The 24,310-nt window shown below is 43.7% G+C and overlaps 2 protein-coding genes across 2 annotated transcripts in view; one reads left to right on the forward strand and one right to left on the reverse strand.

Moving 5' to 3' along the window:
• The window catches only part of Erich6b (glutamate rich 6B), a 44,932-nt gene extending 30,555 nt beyond the window's left edge, over positions 1–14,377 (forward strand). Inside the window, 7 exon segments of the mRNA XM_010637113.2 lie at positions 218–354; positions 2,505–2,566; positions 5,782–5,960; positions 9,783–9,868; positions 10,027–10,178; positions 11,612–11,838; positions 14,065–14,377. Of these exon segments, the coding sequence (XP_010635415.1) occupies positions 218–354; positions 2,505–2,566; positions 5,782–5,960; positions 9,783–9,868; positions 10,027–10,178; positions 11,612–11,838; positions 14,065–14,337 (1,116 nt within the window). The 3' untranslated portion in view covers positions 14,338–14,377.
• Positions 14,378–20,410: 6,033 nt separating this feature from the next.
• Positions 20,411–24,310, reverse strand: part of Cog3 (component of oligomeric golgi complex 3) — a 49,761-nt gene continuing 45,861 nt past the window's right edge. The window contains exon 23 of the mRNA XM_010637114.2: positions 20,411–20,919. Coding sequence (XP_010635416.1) covers positions 20,890–20,919 — 30 coding nt within the window. The 3' untranslated portion in view covers positions 20,411–20,889. The remainder of the gene's footprint in view (positions 20,920–24,310) is intronic.

Genomic DNA, 24,310 nt, shown 5'->3' on the forward strand with positions numbered 1-24,310 from the left:
ATATATTTCTTGGCATACTGATGTTTAAAATAATTCTTGAGGGAATTGGTGGGAAGGGGAAGGTATGATGGTAATGGAAATACTCTTTAAAAGAATTCTTGCTAATCATCCTTCAGCACTATTATTTGTTTTTGTTTTTTACTAACATATTAAAATGTCACTTAGCACTTTTGAATATTTCTTTTTCTGGGTATTTCCTTTTGTGATCCTTTTGTAGTTTTTTAACAGTTCCTACCAGGCAGTGTTTAATACAGTAATCAAAGAAATAGCTGCTCCCTAAGAATTGGAAGAGGATTTGGATATTCCCCTGTCTAAGTTGCTGGAAAGTGAAAACAGAAGGAAGCTGGGGATCCTGTAAGTAACTGGAAGGTGGAGCTAATGGTCAGTGAGTTCTAGGAGGCCAGAGGTAGCAGCAGAGAAAGCGTAAATAGGGCCAGCAGGAAAGAAAGAAGAACCAGGGTGAGGCAGGTACCCTGACTCAAAGAGCTAGCCCAAGCCAGGTACCAGGGCAAGGGCAGGAGTGACACCCAAGGGTCAAATAGACAGAATTTTCCAGACCAAGATCAAAACTCAAGAGTGAGGAAATCAAAAGCGTGGGAGGCACAGGAATGGAACAAAGGCAGGCAATGGCAGAAGTTGGAAATCCAGAGCAAGAAATGTCTTGGAAAGCCATGATCTAATACAAAAGCCTAGAGAACAAGAGCCAACCCCCTTTAAAAGAGAGGGCAAGGTGTCATCAAGATCCTGGATATCTGTCCAACAAACTCCCTAGCTTCCCCCTATGCTAGATAATACTTTGCCATACTTTCTGAAGGAGGGAGAGCCATGGGCTGCACTGACATGGGGGTTGTAGTCAGAGCCCAAGACCATGGAGTGAAGAATGATAAGGATATTTCAAAACTGTTACTGGCACCAGGTCTTTCTAGCTGGCAAGGCCCCAGGTCATAAATGTTGCAGAAACCCACTATGCATCCAGTCTCAGTTGCAGGACATGATGTCGGTATAGAAGCCTGAATGTTCCTTTAGCCAATAGAGAAACCTGGAGAGCGAGATGGGGTGTAGTTGGAACGCATGGATTTGTGGAACATTCTATAGCAGTGACACTAGGCACAGGACATCCTATGAAATCACTGTGACAAGTTCAGGCATTCACCAACTCAGAAAGAGGTTGGCTTCCGGGAGCATCCACTGTGGGCTTGGTAGTCATGGGCAACAGATCCCCAAGGCCTCTCCAGAAAGGGGAAGGCAAAAAACAGAGCTCCTAGGGCAAAACATAAAGAATTCCCAAGCTTTGACAGCAGAAACCAACACCAAATATAGTGTCACCTACATGCTATTTCCTCCACTTTCTCATCATTTCAGCCTATAACAGAGTCTCAGTCCAACCTGATTGCACTCAACATTCCCTGAGTACCTGCTGTGTGCTAAGCAATGCTCTAGAAATATAGTGTGTACTTCACAGCCTCTGCCTTTGGAGAACTAATGGTAGGAACTGTAAAGGTGATCAAAAGACAAGAGAAGAACACCTAGCCCTTCTCAAGAGGGACTTGGGTGCCCCTGACTGGATTCCTTCCCTGGAGTTTAAGTCCTACCTGTATTTAGCATCTTGCTATCAGTCCAAAGGACATGTCTCTACCCACCCCATGACATGCTCCCAATGGGCCATGAAGACCTCACTCTCTAGTTTCCTGATTACTTCTTTGAATAAATAGTGACCCATTGCTCTCTTCTAAGTAAAACAGCAAAATCAATTCCAACCTATTTGCTTTCTAGAGTTGTTCTGAGTTAAATCATTATGCTTTCTCCAAGGAACCTGAGCTACATGGCCAAGGCCTTCTCAGATCCAACTAAGCTAGAATGCTCATTCTGGTACATTCTCTTTCAAGGGGACCCTGACCTGAGAACCGGGAAGCACAGTTGCTCTCGAGGCCATCTTTATTAGGAAGTGAAACAGTCAGAGCCACTGAAAGGACAGAACGACACTTTGTATATTGGGGGTGGGAGCGGCATTTGAAAGGCTGTGCCTTAGTGTGGCCTTCAGGATCAGTCATTTTGAGTGAGCCTACTTAACATGTTTCCTACTAAATGCAAAGAGTTTCAAATGGTTCTGGAATTCACAGACAATGCTGTTTTGCCACAACATCCCTAGATGTCCCTTACGGGGACAGAGACAAGCCATAGAACTTCACTCATAGAGATGCACTTGCATTTGGACCTCCCTTGGCCCCAAAGATAACCCTTGCTGAATTCCTCTGTGAAGAACCTGAGAGGCAGCTCTTGTGCCCAGGTTGCAGGTCAGCTAGAGATCAGTCAGGAAGGACAGGTTCAAAGCTCTGTGCCGTGTCTTTATTCCTAAGCTTTCACTGGATGGGAAAGCTGGGTTGGAAAGTAGAGCCATCGGCCAACAATCCCCTGACTAGGAAGTCTCTGCAGGATCCAGCCTCTCCTTATATGAAAGCATAAATTCAGTCTTGGCCTCTAAAAATGATTCACATTCCTTTTAGGTTGAAGAAAAATTTTGAAATATTCAAAGAAACAATACTGTTGATAATGAAGAGACGTGAGGGTAAGCACCACTCTGCCAGTTTCCACCTCTTGCTGGTCTCCTGTCTGTATCTAGCTGCCTTGTACTGTAAAGGAGGCAGAGATGCTTGTTCATTCAAGTACCTACTGGGCTAACAAAGCCCCAAGTGCAGAAGACAAAATGCCAAGCAAGACAGACACCGTGTAGGGCTTTGGTGGGCTTATTGGTTGGTGGGAAAGAGGTGAGAGAGTTCAAGAGAGTGGGAACTGTATAGAGGATTTTTAAGGCCTGTGACCAGCAGGGTGGCTATGGGAAACACAGGAGATAGTCTAGCCCAGATCTGGGAAGAGGGCCTCCAAGAAGGCAATATTAACAAAATCCGAAGAAGAAATAACCCTGTTGTTGGGACACTGAAGGCATTTGGGGCCCAGCTATTAAGATTTGCCAGTCTTAGAGGTTACTGGTTTTGTGGATCTAGTTATGGAAAACATAGGTCAAGGGGCAAAGTCATCAGGCTACTTGACTGAGAAATTCAAAACCATCATATAGGGGCTGAGGATTTAGCTTAGTGGTTCTGCCACCTGCCTTGCAAGCACGATGACCTGAGTTCAATCCCTGGTACAAAAAAAAAAAAAAACATCATATAGACCCAATCAATAGAAATGATGAGAGTCATACTCACCAGCTGTGGTATGCTTTCCCCCTAAGCCAGGTTCTCAGGTTCCCTTTCAAGAGAGGGAACCCTTCTCAGTGGCAGTGTACGCCCCAGCCTAACTCTTGAGGAATAAACTCTATGGCCAAGATACTTTCACATATGTGATTTAAAATGATCTTCATAACCATCTGAAGTAGGACTAAGAAACTTGGGCCAAAGAGGCTAAGTAACTTGCCCAAGATCACCCAGCCATTAAATAGAAAAACCATACTCATGCCCAAGGCCTCTCAGGCCAAACCCAGAGCTCATCCCCTGGGAACGTTCAGACCAGTGTGTTAGAGAAGAGACTAGACTGGAGACCCTGTACAGTTGGGTCTCATGTCCTCATTGGAGTTATGGGGCAAAGAAAAGGAGAGACTATCACCTTCAGTTACTGAAGTGGGACACACCTCCCGCCAAGACTCACAGCATGGGACACAGTATTCCAGATTTCTGCCCTGCGACCTGTGTCCCTGAACACTCTATTTTGCCAAGTTAAGGCTGGCTTCAGTGCCAGTCACGTAGGGCTCCACCCCAATAGGGTTCGTCTGCTTGTTTTAAAATTCTGCTGCTACTGCCTTGGAATTCTTAATAACTTTAGAACTAGAGTCCCTGCATTTTCATTTTGCTTTAGGTTCCTCAAATAATGTAGCCTTTCCTGTCCAGAACCAGCTAGTCTGGTGAGAAAAAGCAGAAGATTGCCCTGCTGGTTTCATGAACCATCAAAATGCCTTCTGTTTTGAGGACACGGATGTATCGACCTTCTACCCAGCAGCAGCACCATGTGTGCTGCATTTTACAGTAGTCTCACAGGCAGTTACTGTCATAGGTATCATTATCCCATTTTAGGAAATCTGGGGCTCACAGCTACGCTCGTTTCTTTCCTTGGATGTGAGCCTCCTGACTCTATCTTCTTGTCTCTCATTCTTTCTTCCCATTGTTTCCAAAATATCCTTTCAAAAACTTTGCATTGGCTCTCAAAGACCTCCAAGAAAGTGTCCACATTCCTCATGTGGCTCACAATATTTGCTCTCCAGACACATCAATGTTTCTGTCATTCATCAAAGGAGCCAAGTGTTCTCTGCCACAGTGCCTTTGTACTTGGTGCTCCTTCTGCCTAGAACACTCTTAGCACCAATAGCCAGGTCTCAGCTTAAAATGTTACCATCTCAGCATACTTTCCTTAACTGGCCTTTATCAGCCAGAGTGTGCACACGCACACACTTGCCTTTCTTCTATCCTTGCTTAATTTTTATGACATATTACATTTTTTTACCTGTTCACTTGTATAGCATTTGTCTCCCGAGGCAGCTCTTGATATAAAGGAGCAAAATAAGCATTTCTTGACTGAGAGAATGAAGCAGTGATCTACACAGCTTGCCTCTTCTAAATCTGTCACCACTAACCCATTCCCACTGGAACCTTCAACCACACATTGCATGTGCTACAACACCTGGCATGTAAGACATGTATCTTTCACCAAGAGTCATTCAGCTTCAAGCCTTGTTAAGCCCCTCCCATGAGCTCTCTTGACAGCCTGTGTTGGCCCCAGTGGTGGGACACCCAGGGCACTCCTGACCAACATCCCCTAACCCATCTGCCAAGTGATCTGAGCTCCACCAACAGGATCCTGGTGGGAGCGACAGACAGTAGGTCCTCTCCACATCTGGCCACTTCCACTCCTAGTGCTTACCGAAAAGTATGGAAAGCAGCACTTGCTCCTCAGTTGTTCTTACTAGGTTAGTTCCAAAATGATTATTATAAAAAGAAGCTTGTTGCTATGAAAACTAAAAAATGTTTCTTTTTTTCTCTTCTTTTTTTTTGAAAGCTCAAAGCTCAAAAGAAAACATTTTTTTAATTGCTTTGAGATAGATATAGACCAAACATACACAAAAGTTTGGGGAACACATACAAAAATTTTTAAAGATTCTCCAACTCCACACTCAGGCTATTACAAACTGCCAAGGCTGAAGGTGTTAAGTAATAAATTATGGATGTGGTTGGAACAAAAATGATCACAGAGTCCCAGTCCTTAGTCCTCAAAGGAAATATTTTGGCCCTACACTTTATAAGAGATATTAATATAAATTTTAAATTCAAACAATATGTTTAAGGTATATCTTCCCTTTTTTACCAACTACTCAACATAACCTCTGTTCATTTAACAGCTATACCTTTCATTGGTGAGCACACTGCTCAGGCCTTTGTGGTTGGTTCATTGTTGAGTCACCTCCCCAGGACCCCATCAGGACTAGGTGGTCTTCACCATTGCCTTCATCATCTGGCACTGGGCTGTCACACACTAGGCTCTCAACATGTGCTGAGTGGATGGATGGAGACAACAGAGAGCTGGAATTCCAGCCCTACCCTTCTTGAGTCAAAGGCCTTGCTCTTCCTATTATCTGGCAGCCCTCCTTCCAGGGAAAGTAGCTGATCAATCAAAACCCTCAAACTCCCTTTGGCACTTTGAGCAACATCTCAATTTCTTTTCTCTTCCCCACCAAAATATATTTGATCCAATCATCAGACTGAATGCAATCATCATTCAATCACTAAATGACAGGTCGAAAGACCACGTTCACATTCCATCTATCAACTCAACCAAAAGATGAGGAGGAGCCTACGGAAGAAGTCAAGGAAGAAGAAGAAGAAGAAGTCAAAAAAGATCATCATCATTCTATTCACCCCCGCCCCCGTAAGAAAATAGAACTAGACAAAGAATGGATGCAGAACAAGACAAAAGTAAGAATAGCAGTATGTGGTGCCCTCACTCTACACTGGGTTTCTGTTTGCTTTGGTTGGTTGGTTGGTTGCTTGCTTGCTTGCTTGCTTGGTTTTAGCTCAGGCAAGGCACACACACCATCAGAGAGCTGTCATTTCCAATACACAATGTGAACACAAACAAGAAAAATATATCTAATACATTGACCCCAGCTGAGCATGTGGGTTATTGGCATTTGAATAGGGATTTTACTAAATTTTGTTCAGAGTTCTGCCTGCAGGGTCTGTATTAGGCAAGTGGATGAGAGGAAGTAGAACAAGGTATATGCATTTTTATTACAGGTCCCCCATAATAAATTAGAATGGATATAAAAATCAATTACACAGTTAATAGATAAGCTATAGTGCATCCACACGATAGAATATTGTTCAACACTAAAAAGAAATGAGCTGTCAAGCTATGAAAGACATGGAGGGAAGATAGGTGCATTATTACTAAGTGAAAGAAGCCAGTCTGAAAAGGACATGTGTATGATCCCAGCTCTGCGGCATTCTCGAAAAGGTGAAAATCTGTGGAGACAGTGGTTGCTAGAGGTTAGGGGAGGAGTGAGGAATACACAGAGCAGAGAGGATTTTTAAGGTTTTCATACTCCATATGATACTACAGTGGTGAATACATATCTTTATACATTTGTCCAAACCTGCAAAAAGTACAACCTGAAGAGTGAAGTCTAATTAACAACAGACTTTGGGTGGTAATTGGTGTGTCGATATAGGTTCATCAGTTGTAGCCAGTGCACCACTCTGGTGGGGGATGTTGATCATAAGGGAGGCTGGGGGTGGGTAATGGAGGTATTTGGGGACATTTTTATTTCCACTTAATTTTGCTATGATCTGCTCTAAAATGTGAAGCTTGTTTTTAAAAGGTCAATCGTAATGGTATATATTTATCAAGGCTGATACTATAAAGTTTAAGTGAAAGTCAGACTTAAAATGTTAAGAGTCGGTAGCATGAGCTAGCAGTCAGATCTAATGCTCAAAGATCAGCTTAGAATGGAGATTAAAGAGACAAGGCGACTTTATGCCTTCAGTGCTGAGAACTCACAGTGCCCCAGTTGCTGGAGATACCGGGGTAAATGAAACAAATCCTCTCTTCCTGTGGACTTAGGTTCTAGTAAAAAACAGTGCCAGTAGACAAATATGCTACTAATGCTATGTCAGCTGAGTTGCATCAAAGGCCTTGCTCTTCCTACTTCCTGGGAGCCACAACGGAAAAGGAGCAGCATGAGGGGCTCTTCCATTGTCGGGCTGAGCTCGACATACCAATAGGACAATAGGGAAAGGCCTGCTGGGCCAAGTGCTGATCATAATGAAACGAGGGAAGAGTGAACCTCGAAGACAACTGGGGGAAGAGCACTCTAGGCAGAACGAACAAGGATCACTGTGAGCAAACAAGAGAGGTATAGGGAAGAAGCTTGGGTAAAACTGTGTTAGTCAGCTTTGCACCACTGTGACAAAATACCTGACATAATCAACTTTATAAGAGGTAAGATTTAGTTGGGCTCATGGTTTTGGAGATTTAGGTCCTTGGCTGCTTGGCCCTATTGTTTTGGGCTCGTGGTGAGACAGAACAACAGAACAAGCAAAGCAACTCAGCTCACGGCAGCCAGGAAAACAGGAAAAGGAAGAAGGAGTGAAAGACTCACTGTATGTTCCAAGGCCACACACACAGTGACCTAACTTCCTTCCACTAGGACACTTCCTAACATTTCTCCCTCTCAACAGCAGCACAGCAGGGAACCAAGCCTTCAGCACATGAGCTTGTGGGGCAACATTTGATAGCCAACACCTAACACCAGCTACTTGGCTGAGCCGCTGTCTCAAAGGACACAACGCTCATATTAGTCAGGATAATGCTCATTAGCTGCTTAAATAAACATTCTTTTCCAAAGTTAAGTGACTGAATAAACAGAAGGTATTGTTTGGTTTTGGTTTTGGTTTTTGGGGTGCTGGGCATTGAATCCAGGGCCTCATGCATGTGAGACAAGTGCTCTATCACTGAACCTCATCTCTAATCCCAGATGTGTATTTCTTGCTCACATTATGGAGTTCTTTAGAGTGGCTTCCCTCCAAGGTAGGTCTTGGAGATTTGGATCCTTTCATCAGGGATCTCTCCATCATCTTGCAGTTATTGTGTCCAGTTGTCTGGATAGAAAGTAAAGCCAAGGTCCATGCTTAAATCCAATTGGCCAGGGGCCAGGGATTTAGCTCAGTGTTTCCACCACCTGCCTGGCAAGCGCAAGGGCCTGAGTTCAATCCCCAGTACCAAATCAAAGACAAAAACAAAAAAATTCCATTGGCTGGAATAAGTCACATGATTGCCACCTAGCTATTCTAATTCCATTGGGGAACACATACACTTTCCAGCCACCAATGGGACATCTGCAATGATAGGTCACATACTAGAAAAAATAAATATCAGCAAACACTAAAAAGTTAATTACACATAGACTATGTGCTCTTGCACTGATGCATTTTAAGTAGTAATATAACCAAAGATACTATACACATTGGAAAATGTAAGAATACTCATAAATAACTGGGTATTGAGAAAACACATCTGAAATTTGAAAAGATTAATAATGAAGTAAAAATGAAAGACAAATATCTACACTCCTGGGAAAGAGATGAATCAATATTTTGAGAGGAATCTTATAGCTTTCACTACTTATATAAAGGAGGAGAATCATGAAGGAGGTGAAAACCAATAAGCTCAGCATCCAATCAAAGAATTAGAAAAATAGAATAACACAGAAGATAGGGCCAGGGATTTTGCTCAGTTGCACTGCACCTGCCTTGAAAGTGCAAGATCCTAAGTTTGATCCCTGGTACCAAAAATAAATAAATAAATAAATGACACAGAAGACCCACAGAAAGCAAAAGGCTACAAATGGTAGTGATAAGAGGCAAAAGTGAATATGATAGAAGGCAAAAAATGATAAAATAATCAAACCATAAACTGGTTCTTTGAAAAGACTAGTAAAATTGGCAAACTTCCTGGTGAGGTTGATGTAGAAAATGTAAAATATAAATAACATAAAGAATGAAAATAAGGGGCCAGGGATTTAGCTCAGTGGCACTGCACTGACCTCACAAGTGCAAGGTCCTGAGTTCGATTCCTGATACCAGGGGAAAAAAATGAAAATAAGGACATGAGTACAGGCACCATTTTAACTATATGACAATAAATTCAAAAGTTTACATAAAATGAACAGTTCCCAAGAAAAATATAATTTACTAAATCTAATTTAAGAAAAAAATTAAAATGTGAATATAGTTAGATTCTGCGTTAAACTGTGTGTCCCAAATAGATATGTTCAAATCCTAACAGAATGTTTTCTTATCTGGAAATAAGAGCTTTATAGACATGATTAATTACATTAAGATGAGGTCACTAGCCAGGCATTGCTGTATGGATCTGTAATCTCAGCACTCAGGGAGACTAAGGCAAGAATCCTGAGAGTTCGTCCTCAGCCTGGGCAACTTAGTGACTTAGCCAGACCCTGTCTCAAAATTAAAAAAAAAAAAAAATGTCAGGGCTGGAGAGGTGCCTCAGAGCAAAGGTCCTGAGTACAAAGTTCATACCGACTACAGTGTGCCCCTTCTCCAATTTCCTTCTCAGCCTCCTCCTCATACAGATAGGTAAACAGTGTTCCCCAGCAGTTTGTGTGGGACCATCGGTGTGACATCATGTGGGTCCCGGTGCTGTGGCGACTGGGCCACACTCTGAAGTAAGGTGGACGGCATCTGTGAGCTTTTTAAAAGTTTGTGTTTTCTTCCCAGGTACATCAAGGTGATGGAAAATTAATTCTCTACTCCAACAAGATCATCTTCCAAATTCTCTTTCCTAATGGGACAGGCCAGATACAGTATTCACTGGAACAGAGAGATGCTCACGTTGACGCAGACAGGCACAGTGTAAGTCTGTGATTTGGGGGTGGGTTGTGGGGTTTGACTGAGGACTGTGTCCTCTGCCTGTTCAGTGGGTAGGTTCCAAGGGACTGCCTTTGCCTTAACCATCTTCCAGCTATCCATCAGGAAACCTGGCTTTGCTCATCTGCGGCACAGGTGTTAAAAAGTTCATATACATCATTCTGGAAGATAATGCAAAAATGAGGGTTCGGGCCCTCATCGACAGCTCTGGCCATGCCACCTTCTATGATTAAAATGAAGATATCTGGTAAGCTTGAGCCCCCGGTCCCCGCACCCACAGAGGAGTAGTGTGGTGATCCCCAGTTCGCACTACCCTCCCTCCCTCCCTCTTTCCCTCCCTACCTCCTTCCCTATCTCAATTTGTACATGCTGGAAACCAGAGAAAGGGCACCACGAGAGACTAATAGGACAGGCCCATCCTTCTGAGAAGGCACAAGATCCTCGTGGCCTCCCTGAGGGCAAAACAGCAAGTGAGGGCTCGGTGATCACAGCCTACTGGCTGCATCTCCTCAGCACCTCTCCAGAGTCAAACTTTGTGAGACTTACCCAGAAATCCCAGGGGTCTCGAGGCAGGGTTGGTGAGGGCTTTGGAGACACATGTATTACGTACAGAAGCCACAATCCAAAAAGCAACTTCTAAATATTTCATTATAATCAAGCATCATTCCTAAGTTCCCAGCTCTGGTAAACTTCGTCTGACCCACACAAAGTAATTGGTCCCTTCAAACAGCACCCATGGGCTGCGGATTTAGCTCAGAGGTTCAGTGGCCTGCCTTGCAAACGCAAGGACCCAAGTTCAATCCCCGATACCAAAAAGAAAAAAAAAAAAAACAGCGCCCATCTCTAAGGTGAGTTAGGTGTCTCTATTTAGGAATTCCCCTTCTACTTTCTTTCTAAAGTGGTCATGGTATGGGAGTCGCACACTATTTGGATCAACTTATACTTTATTTTTGATAGTCAAGACCAAAGTTAATTTTTTTAATTCTAAAAAATTAGCATTGCCCTCTAAGCCTTGGATTTTAAGAATATTTTCTCCACTCATGGGTATTTTAAACACCATTTCCTAGTTGACTTCTTAGTTCTGAGAGGTATGTGCTCTCCTCTGAGGGCTGTTTGTGTAGGAAATGCTGCCTAAAAACTCTCATCCTGGATAAAGGAAGTGGAGGTGAGGTGAAAAGTTCAGTTTATAATCTTAAATAGTATCTGGCGATGTTCCAATAGAAAATTTGGAAAAATCTAAGAAGTTCTCTCATTGCATTGACAAAGAAACAGGCTTGGACAATAAATTAGTCATACAGAAAATCACAGGAAAGAAAATTTAGAACATGTTGATTCAGCCTTATAAAATCATTTTTAAAGCATCAAGTAATGCATATAAGAGATAGTCCAATGTATCCCTAAATCCCAGGGATTTAGCCCCAGCAGCAGGCAAGGGGACGGGTGCTCCTCAGAGCTGGTGTTAGGGCTGACCCGAACTCAGTATGATACGCAGATGCCAGCCATGTGCTAGGGCAGGAGACGTTTAGTGTGATGATGGCGTGAGGTGAGGAAAAGTGCATGAGATCCAGGGGCAGAAAAGAGACTGCGGAAATGAGGCCCAAATGAACCACATCAGGCAACAGGGGCACTGCTCTGCCACAGGGCTCAGAAACCAGCTGCCTGACACTTCTCTCGGTCTCGGTTGAGCCTGAGCAGGAGCCTGGGCCACTACTTCCCCAAAGGCCAGCCCCAGATGGTCTGGAACTGGTGGGATCTGAGCTTCCATGTCCATGCACCCCCTATCAAGTGTATCTCCTTGAAAATCAACCGGTACATCCAGGTACAAATAAGGAGCCAAGACCAGATCATCCTCTGCTTCTTCCATGAACAGAAACGGCTTTGTTTAAACCTGGGCACTAAAGACAAGGTAAGGACTTCTGCTGGGTGGGATACCCACCTACCCACAGGCTGTGGCTCATGCAAGGCCACCTTCCTTTACCCGATGCTTACTGCCACAGGCCTTTATGTCGCCTGCAGCACCATGAGACTGAGCACTGCAAGAGCTGACATCCTCGGCTCACTATGAGCCAGGCAGAAAAACAAAGGCGTCGGTTTGCACTGCTTCACTTCACCATCACAGCAGCCTGGTCATGGGAGGGCAGGGGCTGACACTCAGGGAGGACAAGTCTTCTCTCCTCCCTAAACACCCATCCCAGAGCAAATAATTACCTGGAGGTCTGACGAGCTGATGGGTTCCAGCAGGAATCCTTCTTTGCCTCTCGCGGCTGCTGGTCACCCATGCGTTGCTTGGCTTGTGGCTGTGTCACTCCAGCCTCTGCCTCCCTCTCCTCTGTGTGCTGAATCTCCTCCTCCTCCTTTCTTTTATGAGGGCACCAGTCACTGGATTTAGGGCCTATCCTAGCCCAGGCTGATCTCAACCTGAATCCTTAATTACCTCAGATACTTAGGAGAATAAGGTCATACACACAAGTACAGCAGCTTAGGACTTAGGCATAATATCTTAAGGTAGGGGGAATAATTCGACCCAATACTAACATTGAGTCTGGACTCCGGGAGTATTGTTGTGGTTAGGGAAGGTGGGCTCTTGAGACCCTTCCTGGGGACCAGAGGCAAGGAGAAGAATAAAGAAGCCCCCAGTAAGACCTGAACACAACCCTATTCTTGTTCCTCTTCCCCATTGCATGGGGAAGGCTCCATTCACAGACCCACCGGAAAGGCAGTCAGGCCTCTGGAAGGCCAACCTCAGCACAGACAGATAGGTAGACATGTCTTTTGGGAGATGAGCAGATGAAACTGCCAAATAGCCAACCCTGGAAAAATTAAGCTGTGTGAATATTATTTGAGTGAATATTATTTGCAAGTAGAGGAGGAAATGTAGTAGGTGACCAGCTGCCCATTTGCTCAGGATCAAGGGTCTCCCAGGACACGGAACTCTGCATGCTAACACTGGGGAAGCTCCAACCAGCCCTGACCAGCTGATATCCTGGGTCCCTTTCTGGCCTAGCCACCATTTTGCAGGCTGAATAGTGATGCCCCAATATGCCTGACCATCTGGGTTTTTCCAAGTAGCTGAACCCAGCACTTCTGTCATGAGTCACCATTCACCCTCCTGCCACAGCAGAAACAAGCTTAAGAGGAAGCAGTTGAGTCTGGAGAGGGCACAAGGGCCTGTGTGGATCACTGGTCTGTAAATAGCAGCAGGTTTCCATAGGGGTTGAGGGCCAGGAAAGGGAGACAGTGACCAGAAAAGGCTGCATGGACAGACAGATCAGGAGGCCTAACAGGCCTGGGGTCCCTGAGGGGAGCTGCACCCATTGGGGTAGATGGAACAAGTCAGCACAAATGTAATGAGTCACAGAGACAGGAAGAAGACAGAGCAGGGCTGTGATCAGATCAGCCCAGGCTAGGCAGCTAGGGGGCCCTGGGAAAACTATGCCCTCCATACCCACCTCTGCATTTCCTGGGTGATGCTGGCCTGTTGTCTTCTGTAAGAGGGATGGCTTGTTGTATGGCCTAAAGGAAGACACTTTGTGTGAAGTCATTTCATCAGCTGGAGACCGCACAGAAAAAGGGTATGTTGGTATTGTTCTTTATTATGTCCCTTCCAGGTTATTTTTTATCAGCCTTCTACAGGCGACAAACCTAGGCAGAGCGTGAACTGAGACAGCCTCATGGGCAAAGCCTCGTGCCAACAAAATCCAGTATACTCCCAAAGAACCCAAAGTAGGAGTGGGGCTCATCAGTAGACTGCATGAGGTCTCTCAGCCCTGACTGTTCCTTGACCCAGGATGAAGCCTCATGCCCATGAGCAAGGAGCCTGATGCCCCTGGGACAGCGCAGCCTTTGAAGCCAGTCCATACCAGGGAAAGAGCTAGTCCCTCTCTGGTGAGGGGGTCTCTCGTGTGTGGTCTCAGCCCGTATCACCATGTGCACATGGCCATAGGCACTGGCCAAAGTCTGGGGAGGCAGCAGAAAGGCAGGCTGCCAGCAGCAGGGCTGGAGAAATGCATCTGCCCTTGGGGGTGGAGATTCCAGGGAAGACTGGTCATGGCCACAGGGCACCATTCCTTGGGTAGGCGGAGGAGCATCAAGGCAGTGACGGTCCTGACCTGGCCTTCTATGAATCCCACAGTTTATAAACCCAGAGGTGCTGAGCAACATGAAAAAGAGAGCAGTCCTGGAGGTAGTACCCGGCCCAACAACTCAGAAGATCCAAATCCTTCTGGGGAAAATGAATAGGATCCTGAATTTCCTGACCATCCCCGATTTGGAAAAGTTCATCGAGGCCACCACAAGGTTGCAAGTGAAGCAGTGTTCACACCAGTGTGCCTCCGCTTCCCCATGTCTCAAGTCTGACTTTAGGGCAGTCACCAAGCTGTCCCAGGCTTTATCCAGCAACCACTGAATGTCTTGGGCACGTGAGACCCCAGGAGCTTCATGAAAAGCCCCAAAGACCTGTGTGTGTCATTGGAGAGTTGCTTTACAGTTTGAGACCTGTCATAGCTCCTCTTTTGGGGAGAAGAGAAGTTAAGTTTTTCAGGGCTGACAATATCTGTGGCTGGGCAGAGACGATTCAGTGGTTATCCCCAACCTGACAGTTTCAGAAGCACCTTGTTCCTTCAATAAGCAATACATGGCAACACCTGTCTTGCCTCCTCCAACTGGTCACTGTTCTTCAGAAGTTCTACTGCAGCTGTTAGTTACTTGTCTGACTCAGGACACAGACTGTCCAGCTCACCCTGTTGACTATGCGCTCTTGGGCAGGTAGCTTTATGCCTCCATTTCCACAACTGTAAACTGAACCTAGGAGCACGGAATAAGTTGATGCATGTCTCATCCCTCCCTAGAACAGTGTCTTGCCATTAGAAACCACTTGGTGAGTGTCACTCCAATTAGCTAAGTCTCTCCCTTCACACCAGACCAGCTTCTAAGAAGTGTTTATCAGATGTGCATGTCTTAGCTAAGGCACATGTCCGCATTTCCCTTGGTTTCCAGAAACAGTCCGCTCAGTTTTCTCAATATGGTGTACATTGCCATGAGCCAACCGAATGACAAACCCAGACTAAACACCATGAAGTTGGGCCTCACCTGGCTCTGTAATGTGGATGGCATTTTCTTGAGGAAAAGAGGTTCAATACCTGACTCCAGATCCCATACTAGTTAGTGTCCCAACCTACCTGGCTACCAAGTGGTGATGACGTGTGTTTAATATGACTCCCCAGCCCAGGCTCAAGCCCACCCCAAATGCTGCTGCCAATATTCTGCTTGGTGCCGAGCCCCACCCACCCCACCAGGGAGCTGTGGAAGCTCATATCGGACACTGAGCACTGAGCTCCTCAGCACAGCTCTTGCCTGCCCCATATCATTTTGTCTTCACTGACCTGACAAAAAAGGGCGCTTCTCCTAGAAATGCAAAATAAACTAGATTTGACTATGTATTGATACTAAAACTGCAGGTTCAAGGGTTTCCTAAAGGATAATTCATCAGTGAATGCCCCAAGTTAAATGGAGCTGCTTCCAGTGCCCTCTAAAATGGTGTTTCTTCAGTATTTAATAAGGGCATCCAACAAACACAAAGCAACCACCACTTGCTGAGGAGACCAAAAGACTGTCTACACTTGGTGGCCAGGGATTGGGAGATGGGAGTGGGAGGCGCTTCTACAGTGGGAAACAAAGGAAAGAAATTTCAGTTTCATGGAGGACACAGTAGAATGGAAGCAAAGGGAGATCCTGTGGGTGAGGGCCAAGTCACAGAAACCTCTTTCTGAGCTGAGCTGGAGAATGAAGTTTGTTGGTCAACTTTTTTTTTTTTTTGGCCGTCTAGCCCCGCGCCCCCCATTCTTCCTTTATGAAAGGGAATCTCCCTTGTGAAAATTTAACAAGCAGCAATAAAACTATAGAAACTAAAAACAGTTGCATGAGTAGTCAAGGCGCTGTCAGAAGGTGCGCCACTAAATAGAAGGAAAATGTAATACATTATTAACAAGTTGATACAGGGGCAAAAGAGCACTCTAACAACAACAACAACAAAAAAACAAAACAGCAGCAAACATAGGGCACAACTCCCTCTTCCCCTGTGTCCTCTTATCCCCACTGCTTTTTCTTTTGCTTCTACTTCTTTCTGAGATCGCGGGGAGAACTCACTGGAGGGGGAATGGTGACACCGTCCTGCCTCTGCTCAATTAACCAGCATATAAAGAAAAACAGACACCAGAGCCAGAGACCCCCTTCCCCCTCCCCTCAGTGTACTCCAGCATCCTACAGAGTTTAACACTGTCCCAGCTGGTGAAGGAAAACCATCTCCAGGTCCTGCTCCAGAATCTCAAGGTTGGACAGAGAGTGAACTTGCAGCTGAGATGATCCTCCTCTCCTGCTCAGCTGTTGGTAGCATAGAGAGCCAGATACAGCACTCGCCCCACTGGAGGCATGGCCAAGATGAAAGCAAACTCTGGTAATGGGATAGGGTGGAGAAGTCTGCATGACTTGATCAAGTTGTTCAACAAGTGTTCCCTGAGCAACAAATGCTTCCTGGGGTTGTTCTCATAGGTTACTGGAGACACAGAAAGTTCCTTCACGATGGAGCTTCCAAGCTGGCTTGACAAAAACCATCAAGCAAATGGATCATGTGTCAGATATGAGGACAAAAGGACAACCAGGCCAGCTGGCTGTTGAGTGCTGAGAGTTGCAAGGATGCTATTTTGCTCTTGCAGATAGCAGGGTTTTGCAACCCTGACACTGCTGACATTGTGGGCTCAATTATTTTGTTGTGAGGACTGGCCTGGCATTGTAGGGTGTTTAGCAGCATCTCTTTTCTCTACCCTCTAGAAGCCAATAGTACACACACGTATGCACGCACACACATACACATTTAAACAATCTAAATATCTTTAGACACTGTCACATGCCTCCTGCTGGGTGGGGAGAGATTCCTACTTGCTGAGATACCACTATAGATGATGCTGGGGACTTTAGTTTTGTGAGTATCTATCTTGGTAAATGTTCCATGTATTCGAAAGAATGTATATCCTGCAACTTTAGGACATTCTGAATTTATGAATGGGGAAACTCAGGAATATCCACATATGATTCATTGTATTAAGACAGCTGGTCTCTCTAAAAAGAAAGTAAAAGGAAATCAAAACTTCAAAAACAAAAAATCAATTTCATGAAAACGAGCAAATAAAAATCGTAAGAGGATTGATCAAAATTAAAAAGGACTAAAGAGTTGTAGCAACCAAGTAAAATGTGTGAACCTGGCCTTAAAGAGTTGATGGGAGGGGGATAAATGAGGAAATTGAAATATGAACTACCTATCAGATACTGAGTTTACTTTTTAGGTGTGATTATGGTATTAGGATTATGTCAAAATAACACCTCACTCAATGGAGATGGGGCTGAAGTATTTAGGGCAGAATGCTATGACGACTTAAAACTTTCAAACAGCTCAGCAAAACAACGTGCTTATATAGACTGACACTTACAACCTATGAGATTTGATTTAAAATGTGTACAAGAGCCCAATCTTGTAAGATACAATACATATTTTAAAATCTAAAGTTATATGCCAAACACTAGTGAGTTTAATTTTGAGGGCTCATTTATGATTTTATATTTAAAAATTTAAAAGCTGTAAAAATGTCTAACAGTGAGCATATCTGTACAACTGGAAAATACTTTTTAAAACTTTTCTACTTAAAAATATCTATTTATTGGATGACTTTTTTTTTTTTTGGCAGTACCAGGGATTGAGCCCAGAGCCTGTGCACTGGGATATATCCCCAGCCCTTTTTATTTTTTATTTTGAGACAGAGTCTTGCTCAATTGTGCAGACTTGACTCAAACTTGGAACCCTCCTGCATCAGCCTCCCAGAGTGCCAGGATTACAGCAGTGTTCATGTCCAGCTATGTTAATGACTATCACTGTACAAGGTTTTCAGCGGCCACTTCCTTTTCACTGGATACTGAAGACAGACAAGCTACAAAAGAACAACCACAGGTATACTCCGGAGGAGAGGAAGTAGTAAAGTCCCTCCTTTTTGAGATGTAAGATCTCTCATCAACTTCTCCAGGTTCGTGTAACAGATAACCCCTTCACAAGAACTAAGGTTGACTATTCTGCCGTACTAACAAGGTAACAGAAATGAATTTAAAGATATACACTTGTTAAACTGGGGTGGGTACAGGTTTACGACGTTTTTGCAGTACCGGGTATTGAACCCCAGGGCCTTGTGAACACTACATTCCCAGCCCTTTTAAAATTTGAGACAAGGTTTATGCAAAGTTGCCCGTGTCACCTCAGTCTTCTGAGTAGCTGGGATTACAGGCCTGCACCCAAATTGTTTTACTATTACTACACTATTACTATACTTCAATACAGTTATCTGTGCCGACAGTACTTTTGCCATAAAAGAAAAACTTCAGTATAGATTTGAATATAGAATCTTTCCCCAGAGGCCCACGGCGCTGTTGATAGGTGGAGGAAACTTTAATGAGGAGACTGGTGGGCAGTCTCCTCATCAGCAGGGGCAAGTAACTCTGCCTCACCACACCCTGCCCACTATGACGCACAGCCTCACTGCACAGGCCCAGACATACTGGGGCCTAACAGTCACAAAACTGCGAGCCAAAACAGACCTCTCCTCTTTACAAAAAAATTTTAATGAAATATTAAGATGCTCCAAAAACATCTTTTCACAATAATTATCTTGCCGAAGGAATTTATGCAGTATATATAAAAGGTGGAAAATGTGAAAAGACTGGCGTAGAGTGTGTCAGTGCTGATTTCCCAATTATAATACTCATTACAGTCTGTAAGATGTTACCACTGAGGGAAACTAGGCAAAGGACACACAGATCTCTTACTTTTTACAACTGCTTGTGGATCCACTGTTCTCTCAATAAAAACTTCAATTAAAAAAATTTTGAAAGAATCCAAACATACACCAGATACAAGAAAATAGAAAGCAAAAATCTTTATTTTTAAAAAATTCATTTATTAAAAACAATTTCTAGCCAAATAATATAAAGCATTTTAAATTATTTGAAAGTATGTACACTCTGTATAAGTAAACATTTGAAACTGTACAGATTTAAACAAATATTCACTTAGCAACAAGCTGGATCACTGTCACCTACGTAGCACTTCGTAAGGTGTTTGAGTGTTTCAGACACAAAAGATCGAAATACAAGAACAAGTGCCATTAAATATTTTTATACTGAAGAACACACTCTGCTCTGTACATCAAACCACATCGGTCACAGTATTGTACAATAATCATGCCTTCATCTCTTTGGAAAGATACAGAAAATCCAAAGGTACATATAATACACAAAACCAGATAATTTACAGTTTGTCTCATTAAACATGTACTTAAAACAGTAGGTAGAAGTAAATACAATCTTCCTAATTCATTCATTTCAAAGCAAAGGAGAACATGGACCCTCTACCAAAACACAGAGTAACAAGCTCCATCAAGCAACATCTGTCACCAAAATAAAGGTGATTAAAAAACAAGAGACCTGTTACAGGCGACAAACACCAGGACAGAACCGACTGCACCTTGTGAAGAGCTGCACCGTGCAGGAGAGCAGCACTGGCACAGTGGCACTGCCTGCACCAAAGGGTCACGGGCCACTCCGGAGCCCTTGGTAGTGTCCCACCGCCACACCAGGGTTTAAGGGATTCAGAGCTCTTTCTGAAACAAGAACCACACTACACTGGCTGCTACAATATCAGAGGTGCAATCAATCTAATTCCAAATTTAAGGAGGAAGGGACCTGCAGGAAACTCGCTGTTGTGCGTCATGTGTGATCCCTGATGGGGTGTGGTGTTTCTAAGACGTGGGCAGTGTTTGTTGTCCTGGGTGCATTGGCAAAACATGTCCTGCTGTAATAGGGATGGAGACCCACGAGGCTGGTGCACAGCACAGTACAGCACAGCACAGGCTGCTAGACACATGTAACATGTGAAAGTGTTCACTTTTCAAACAACAGCTGCAACCAATGGCTGTTTGCAGAAGGTCCATAACTGAGCTTCATTCCAGAGACCTGCTACTCATCAGATTTCCTCCTCTCCTTTATTCCCAAGCTTTAAGACACCTTAATTGGTAATTCCCACTCACCCCACTGACTACTGTACCACAAAAACCCACATGGAAGGACTATACCAGCCAACAGCAAGAGTCTCTAGCTCCCTGCTTTGAATGCTCTGTACCACAACAGCTCAAGGGGTACAGATCCTGGAGCTGTCCACGAGGCCCTCACATCTTTAAAGTGCCTCACATTAAACAGAGGAAGGTAACACCTGAATCCTCAGGAAAGTAAGATGCATTCTCAGAAGCAACCAAGCCACTCCCAACCAAACATCAAATGACAGGAGAAACTTTACATTAAATAGAGAAATACAGAAATAAGGTTTGTGAGGCAGGAGGATCACCAGAAGTTCAAGGCCAGCCTTGGCCACATCGTGAGTTCAAGGCCAGCCTGAACTACACAGTGAGGCCTTGTCTCAAAAGAAATAAGGTTTGTAGAAGTAAAAAAATAGTCACTGTGGAATGCTCAGTGGTTAAAAGTGTTGTCATGTTTCATGCATTAGCAAACCTTACCTCTAGCAGCTTTCTCATCAGCTGCATTTCCATACAGTTTCCATAAAGTTCTTAGCACTATTCAACATAAACTATTTTTATTGCACAACTTTTATGAAGAAGCACTTCACTTCAAGCTCCTTGACTACCTCTCAAAAACTTACATTTAAATGAGGATCACTACACATCCATTCATCTTTGGCATGTTGATGTTTTCAAGAGGGAAACACCAATCTTTTCAACATTTTGCTTATGTTTCCTTCTGTCAGCACTGAGTAGCACACGCATGTGGGTCTTGGGGACAGTCCCATGAAGAAGTCCTGAGTCCTGCAGACTGCAAGACCTCTCAGCCCATTCCTTCCTGACCAGCCCGCTTATTTAGGAATGGACAGCAGAAGGTTTACCTGAAACGCAAAGCATAGGCTGTGTTAGCTCTGCTGCAGAATGCCGCCCTCCTGAAGAGGTGCCCAGAGCCTCAGAGGCAAAATGAGAAAGACCATTTGTAAAGCTGCTGGGCACTGGACATCTACAGGTCCTGCAAGGAGCCACTCTCCATCACCAAATCCAGGCCCTCAAGTCATTTAAAGTCTTTTTTTAGTATTTGTGCTGCCAAAGTGAGCACAAATCATTTGAAGTCTTAATGGCAGAATACACAAACACGTTATGACAGAAAGATTTTGACAGAATCAGTGGCACCTTTTTCTGTGCAGAATGTGTTTTGGGTACATTTGTGTATAGCCAAATTCTTTAAATGATTTTTTTAAATGCACAAGAACAGGTATTATTACAGGTGAATTTTAGTGTGTATGCTAACTCTGACAGGTGCAAGAATGCCTTGCCCACTTTGTAATGGAGGCCCAGGACCTCAGAGCTAGGACACCATGAGGACAGGAAGGGAAAGGCAGCTTGCCCGACACAGGCTGTGGAAAGCTGTAGGTAAATGGACCAGGCTGTGAGGCCTACACAGTATAACTGCTTTGGTGACCAAGTAACATCACCCCCCCCAGCTCTTTTTATAAATATGTGTTGCAAGGGGAAGGGATATAAAGTCACATCTATTCTTCTTCTGCCAACAATACAAAACCTCAGTCTAATCATGAGCAGAGAAACTTCAAACAGAGAGACAGCTGAGCTCAAGGAAGACTGTGGACTGCTCCAGCTTTAAAGAAACTAGAGATGTGACCCCTGAGAGTAGTGTATGACCTGATACTGACCAGGGACTCGGTGATAATATCTGAAAAGAACATTGTTAGAACACTGGTAAATTTGTAGTATGAACTGTAGACCAGACCACAGCATCAATGTCACATTTCAGAAGTAGGAGTGCAAGAGAATTTCCTTTTCTTAGGAAATTTACTCTGCAGTATTCAGAAGTAAAGGAGCACAGTGCTTCCCAACTTCTTCTCAAACAACCTAAAAAGAGGAGTAGGGAGGGGAGAAAATAAGATGACAGAGCAGAGGAGGCAAATTGTAAACTGCATGAAAGGATAGATATGGGAGCTGGTATACCATTTTGTTTACCTTGTCTGTAAATTTAAAAGAATAAATTTATACTACTATACACTGGTGCTATAGTTTGGACCTGGAATGTAGTATCAAGGCCCAGAATTCAAGGCTTGCTTCCCAGCTCACAGTGCTGCTGGGAGGGCATGGAAACCTTAAAAGAGGTGGCACCTAGAAGGAAGTCTTCAGGCCTCTGAGGATGCACCCTTGAAGTGGGTAGGAGACTCACACTCCTTTCATCTTCCTATATTTTGCTTCCTGCCCATGAAGTGAGAGATGCTTCGCTGTACCACCCATTTCCAAAAGTAACAGAATCAACTGACCATCAACCAAAACCCCAAAACTATAAGCCAAAATAAACCTTTCATTTTATAAGTTGATTATCTTAGGTATTTAGAATAGTAATGGAAAACAGTCTAACATAATTGGATCTTATGATCCACGCCACATCTACTTCATGCAACTGACTATGACTACAGGAAAAAAACTGGACAACTAAGTTGAAGGATTTCTTTTTGGACTGATAACCACTAAACCCAACTGTGCCTTCCTCCTTCAACCTCTCACACTCCTACCCCTCCTCACTCTCACCAATGACCTTGCTTCTTACTTTGCTGAGACCAGGACTTACTTCTTGGACTAGGACCCCCATGAGCTCCCACACCCACCACCTTTCCAGCTCTGTGCCCACACACTCAGACTTCTCCTACTCACGGCCGGCCACCAAAGGGTCTACCTAACTGTTTCTGAGATTCCACCCCACATTTGCCACTCCCCGCTCACCGGAGCTCTCCCACAAACATACAAACATGTGTTTCCCGATCACTGAAAAGAAAGCAATAGGTATTCAAGTGAGTAATAAAGAGTGATCTATAGGGGAAGAAGGGAAAGGGCTGGGGGACATTGGAAAGGGAAAGAACGACTCCGGCAAATTTACCTTGCTCTGTGATTCTAACCTGAAAGTCACATAAATATTTCACATAATTACAAAGCAAAATTAAATCTTGAAACACTGAAAACAAGCCTAACTTCAGCAAGTGGTGGCATAATCATCCAGAAAAGTCACTTCAAATGACTTAAAGAAAGTGTTTGACTGTACACCCTACAACTACAGGGATATTGTTTTGCTGTTGTTGTTGTTGTTTTGCTTTGGGGGGTTTTTTTTCGTACTGGGGATCAAATTTGAGACCATGCACTTTCGAGGCAGGCAGTGGAACCACTGGGTTAAATCGCCGGCTACAGGGATTTTATTTTTTTAAATATGATCCCCATATATCCATACAAAGACGCATACACAGCCATAAAAAGAATGAAATTTTGGCACATGCTGCAACACGGACGAGCCTTGAAAATACACTAGATGAAAGAAGCTACTTATAAAAGGTTGTATGCTGTATGATTTCATTTAACGAATACCAGAATAAGCAAACACACAGAGACAACTAATAGGAAAAGAAGGAATAGAAAATCTGCTAACAGCTAAGGGGTTTCTTGTAAGAGTAATGAAAATATTCTGGAGTTAGATAATGGTGATGATTATACAATTTCGTGAGTATATTAAAATCCACTAAACTCTGCACTTTAAAAGGGTGACTTTCATGGTAAGTAAATTATATCTCAAATTTTTAAAAGGCCCCATTTTACCCTCCAGCTTTCTCTTTTCTTATATAACAAAACTTTCCTAGCTCCTCTCCACAGCCTCTACTCACTTCAGTCAGGCTCTCACCAGCCTTACCTCTCTATTCGCAGTTCTTCAGTCCTTATCACACACTAAATGTCTAAATTACACCAAACTTAAAACCAGAAATAAACTGTTCTCCACAGCACCAGCTACTCGGTATATAATGGATACACTACAATTTGCTGGCTGAACTGAATCAATGAGTGACAGTGAACACAAACTGGCCCCATATTGTTTTTCTAATTTAGAAAGAAAAAACATTCCCAGCATCTAGTCTAATCTTTAAAATAACCTCCTCTCTTTTTCACTTGAAATGTGCGTATTTCAGTCAAAATGATTCAGCAAGCTAAACGAATGCCAGTATTTGAGTCTTTATTTTAACACAGGTCATTATTTTAACATAGCAGCTTTCACTATCAGAAAGGATTAAAATGCAAATGAAAACTAAAACTGTCCCTCAAAAGCAATTCAAAGTCTGAATTCTTGCTCATCAGGATAAACAATGTACAGTTTTTAAAATTAAAACTAAAGCCAAGTTTCCTCCAACATATTATTTACTGAAGTAAAATGACCCAGGAGGCACAAAGTCCCCAGGACTTCGGTATGGGGGT

Source organism: Fukomys damarensis, unplaced genomic scaffold (assembly GCF_012274545.1).
Source record: "Fukomys damarensis isolate Sample0158 unplaced genomic scaffold, DMR_v1.0_HiC HiC_scaffold_38, whole genome shotgun sequence".
Classification (NCBI taxonomy): Eukaryota; Metazoa; Chordata; class Mammalia; order Rodentia; family Bathyergidae; genus Fukomys; species Fukomys damarensis.